The sequence below is a fragment of the Triticum urartu genome, chromosome 4A (assembly GCF_056163025.1).
Source record: "Triticum urartu cultivar PI428250 chromosome 4A, HENAU_Tu73, whole genome shotgun sequence".
NCBI lineage: Eukaryota > Viridiplantae > Streptophyta > Magnoliopsida > Poales > Poaceae > Triticum > Triticum urartu.
The window spans coordinates 494,289,724-494,293,896 of record NC_141876.1 but is presented as its reverse complement, the minus strand read 5'-3'; the positions used below and the strand labels follow the sequence as shown (position 1 = coordinate 494,293,896).

The window sequence follows — 4,173 nt, the reverse complement described above, 5'->3', positions numbered from 1 at the left end:
ATAGTTTTGAAAGTCTGGATTTTCCAATGTTGAGAAAATTCCAATTTTACATAGCCGCGAGAGCGTATAATAGTAAAAAAATGCAAATATGTGATTAAACTACTCATGTGAAGGTGACGGGTAAATTATTTTTTAATGTTTTGTTCTTTTGGCCGTTAAAGATGATAATTTCTAGTTCTTGATTTCTTTTAAGGGAGCCTTATTTTTGGAATCGAAAGTTAAATTCTTAAGGGTATTGGACAAATTTATTTTTTAGCACAAGGATTATAAATTCTCAAATAGGACTCTACGTGTAACACTCATTTCTACACTTAGGCTGTTCACTATGTATTCGGTGTCATATTACTGAAAAGTATGCCACCTACGCGTCGATGCCAGACGAAAAACTTTGGGCACCGCTATGCACACAGGCCCACGTGCATAAACAAACCAATCATCCCAACTACCAGAGTCTTCCTCTCCCTCATTAAAAAGGCCCTACCAGCGTCTCCATCTCCTTCCTCGCATCCTCTTCCTGATTCAACATCCGCCCATCAAATCCATGTCAGATGGAGGTTCTGGGGCGGAGGAATCAGGCGGGCCATCACCGGGCGGAGGGTGAGCGGGTCGACCTCGCAATGGAGGTTGCCGGTGTCGGGCTGCAGACGTGGGCATAGGCGGGTCTAGCTCACCTCTGAGGACGGAGGTCGCGGGCCGATCTCACGACCGAAGGCAGGGCCAAGCGAAGCGGAAGGCGGTAGAGCATAGGAGACCGGCGGGCCACACACCGGTGTCGTGCAAAGTCCAGCGGCAACGACAGGCGGCAAAGAGCTCACCAGAGACGATGGACTGAAGCGGAGGTACAATTCATGGCTATTGCTTCGCGTGACAACTAAGAGAGATGGGTCGTGAAATGGATTTCTTGTTTATTGCTTATTATATTATAGGTGAATTTGGCATCGGAGCAAGTAGGTGTTTTGATGCACTGAAATTTTGTTGTGGCACCGCCTCGGCAACGGGGCATCTATGCCAAAAGTGGATTCGTCACCGGTTTTGGGCTAGGGCCTTAGAGACTGACACATGGGTTATGAGATGGGACCCAGCGACCAGAGACCGTACAAAATCCAAAATCCAGCGAACTACCGGCCCCATCAGGTAGGCTTCCATACCGGTAGACCACTAGCGAGAGTAGAGAGACGCAGAGGTATGGCCCGCCTGCAGTGTTCCCATGGTATCGTTAGACGAGTCGTCCCTCTCCGAACAGCCGAGCAGAGGCAGTGCCAAGAAAAAGTAACTCAAACAAACCCACCATAGCCACTGACAAAGAGGCTCAGTTCACGCGTCCCACGACTGGGCCCAGCTGCGGTGGCACAAGCTCGAACAGCCCCGAGCGACGCGCAGCCGATACATCATAACAACCGGAGACTAGAGGCAGATATATATATAACGAACAGCAGGCGCAGTGAAACCGGAAGGAAGAGGAAAGCGAATTCCCCCAGAAAATAAAAAAAAAATCCGCGGATATGCCGAAGACCTCCTCGTCGCCTTCCCCCACCGTCGCCCCCATGAATCCCCTCCTCCCCTCGTCCTCCTCCTCCTCCTACCTCAAATCCCACCACCCGCCGGACCCGGACCCCGGCTCCCCGAGCCCCAGCCCCTGCAGCTACCTCCTCCACGTCGACGCCGACGACGAGGCGCTGATCCAAATCCCCGGCGGCCCGAACCCTAGCCCGGGGGGCCCCGCCGCCGCCTCGCCGGCGCTGCCGCCCGTCGACCCGACGCCGCACATCTCCTCGCAGTTCTACACCTTCACCGCCGCCTCGCACGCGCTCATGCTGCGCTGCATCCTCGCCGGCCGCCCCGCCGTCGCCGAGGAGGTCCGCGCCGCCACCTCCCCCTCCGTGCTCGCCTCCTGGCGGGCGGTCTGGAAGGACCGCAACGAGGACACCGCCTACCTCACCGCGTGGAAGCGCATCCAGGACAAGCTCGCCGCCTCGGCCGACGGCCGCCACCTCCACTTCAAGTCCAACCCCGCGCAGCGCGTCTCCCATGTCGGCCAGTGGCTGGACATAGTCTCGGAGGCGCACGCGGACCCGGACCTGCTCCGCCACCTCGGCCTCAAGGACACCGTCGAGCGTATCCGGCAGGCCTGGACTGTGGGAGCCAAATTCTATGGTATTCCCGAATCATTTGTCAGGGTATGTGTTGCTGCGTGCCCTGTTTGTAAGGCTGCACCTGCTGGACAGCCTGATTCTGCCATCTCATCGCCAGGACGTGGTAAGCGGCGCCGCAGGTTTGAATATACGGAGACGCTGGATGTGCCGGCACGAGACGTGCCACGCCGGCTACAGCAGCTGGCTGCCAAGCACAAGGTGGTCCTCTGTATTAGGCAGAAGTATATAAGGTATAAGCCATTCATGGCCGAGGTGAAGGATTATGCATGCCATCGTGCTGGAGTGCCAACTTCAAGTAGTGGGAATACTGTGTCCTCTTCAGCCAGCGCCTCTGAGGCGAAGAAGCCACGGGGGCTGAAGCGGGAGCCATACCAATCCAAGAGGTGTGGCTGTGGGTTCCGTATCAGGGCTATTGTGCCCATAGCCAATTATAATGAGAAAGACAAGAGTTTTGTATATCAAGAAGAGGGCACTGCAGTGTTCAAGCTTTACGCCGTGCACTCAGGGCATGAGCCCGGGCCACTTGATGGCAGTGCTCGGATTGTTCACAGGTTAGTTGGGCATCAGGGGACATTTGAGTTTGATCCAGACATATATGATGTCAATGAGGAAGGTGAGCCTAGCTTTTCGATTAAGGGGGATGTAGATGTTGACATTGATGACTCGCATCAGGCAGTCTTGCAGCAAGTCCGGGAGCTCAGAGCAGAGGTGGTCTCCCTAGAAGGGAAGGTGGCTAAGATGCACCCAGAGCTATTGGGTTCTCTTTCCAATGAGCTATCTGAGGTGTTGCACAGGATTAGGAAGTTTAATTTGGATGGCAACACTTACCAGCCAGAGGAGACATTGATGATGGGCAATGAGGTCGGGGGATGGGCGACTGGTGATGTGTCGCACCACTTAGATCATCACGATGGTGCATTCTGCAAGGAGGATGACATGCTTGATGACGATGATACTGATTTTGGTTCGAGCCTTGGGCCCATCGTCTCATGGGATAGAATGGCAGCAGAGTGCGAGGACAGGAAGATGCTAATGGGTGATAGCCCAAAGTGTGATAAGTGGATGCTGAAGGAGAATGTTGGTGACTTTGATGAAAAGAGTATACTTAACTGTGGGGATGAAGATGGTGGCGAGGATTCCAAGATTATTAAGCCATTGATGCATGATGACACCATGGTAACTGACTCAAGTTTGTTAGGCATACAAATAGACGGATTCTACTCTGGGCCCAAGTGGTATGATTCACCTGTAGGTTTAGATTCCAGTGGCGATGCAGGAGATGTCAGTTTTAGACATGGACTTGTGTGAGATTTGTGATTCACCCCTGATTCCAGGAAGGTCTTGTAAATTCTGTATGCTAGAATGTCATAAGCTTGCACCAATTTAATGTAGTGTTTGTAGGTGGAGCTTCAAAGTAACCTATCTTCCCTGATATATACAGGCTGATTAATCAATTCAACCTTCTTAACTTGTCTATAGTGCCGCTGTTGATTACTGTCTTCTTCCAAGACAGTTGAACATTGTTTCTGTTCAAAGTTTTTAATCATAGTATTTTACTATCTTATTATTGTACTTTCGAGCATTAACTTAATCTATGTTTTTTGTGCATGCGCATGTGTGGAATTTGGCGCACTACATCAGTAGCACGACAATCTGTGTTATTACTATGCAAGTTGCATCATTCTCATTGTTGCTTCTTAGTTGCATCCAGTGTATTAATATTTAATTGATAACTTCAACTACAGTGATCCTACTATACTTAGTCGTTCATTTTTGCCTTGCTTGCAATATTGCCTATCGTTAATGCAATAGCTAAAGAAACTGAACCTGATATGATTTGATATGCTGTTGCTTATGCATTATGTAAGATACGTATACTGAAAATTCCAGAGTTCCTCTTGTGTGGTTTAATTTATCGTAACCTCAGCTTTTATGTGTGAGATGGATGTTGCTTCCTTGTGCGTTGATCTATGGTTGACTGGTTGGTGTTTACTGTGATAAGGGATATTCCTCAGCTTAT

The 4,173-nt window shown here is 50.6% G+C and overlaps 1 protein-coding gene across 1 annotated transcript; it reads left to right on the top strand.

The window, feature by feature from the left end:
* Positions 1-1,442: 1,442 nt before the first annotated feature.
* LOC125552276 (uncharacterized) lies at positions 1,443-3,623 on the top strand. Its single transcript, XM_048715775.2, has one exon. The coding sequence runs from the start codon at positions 1,503-1,505 to the stop codon at positions 3,459-3,461; it is 1,959 nt and encodes a 652-aa protein (XP_048571732.2). The 5' UTR covers positions 1,443-1,502; the 3' UTR covers positions 3,462-3,623.
* The last annotated feature ends 550 nt before the right edge of the window (positions 3,624-4,173 follow it).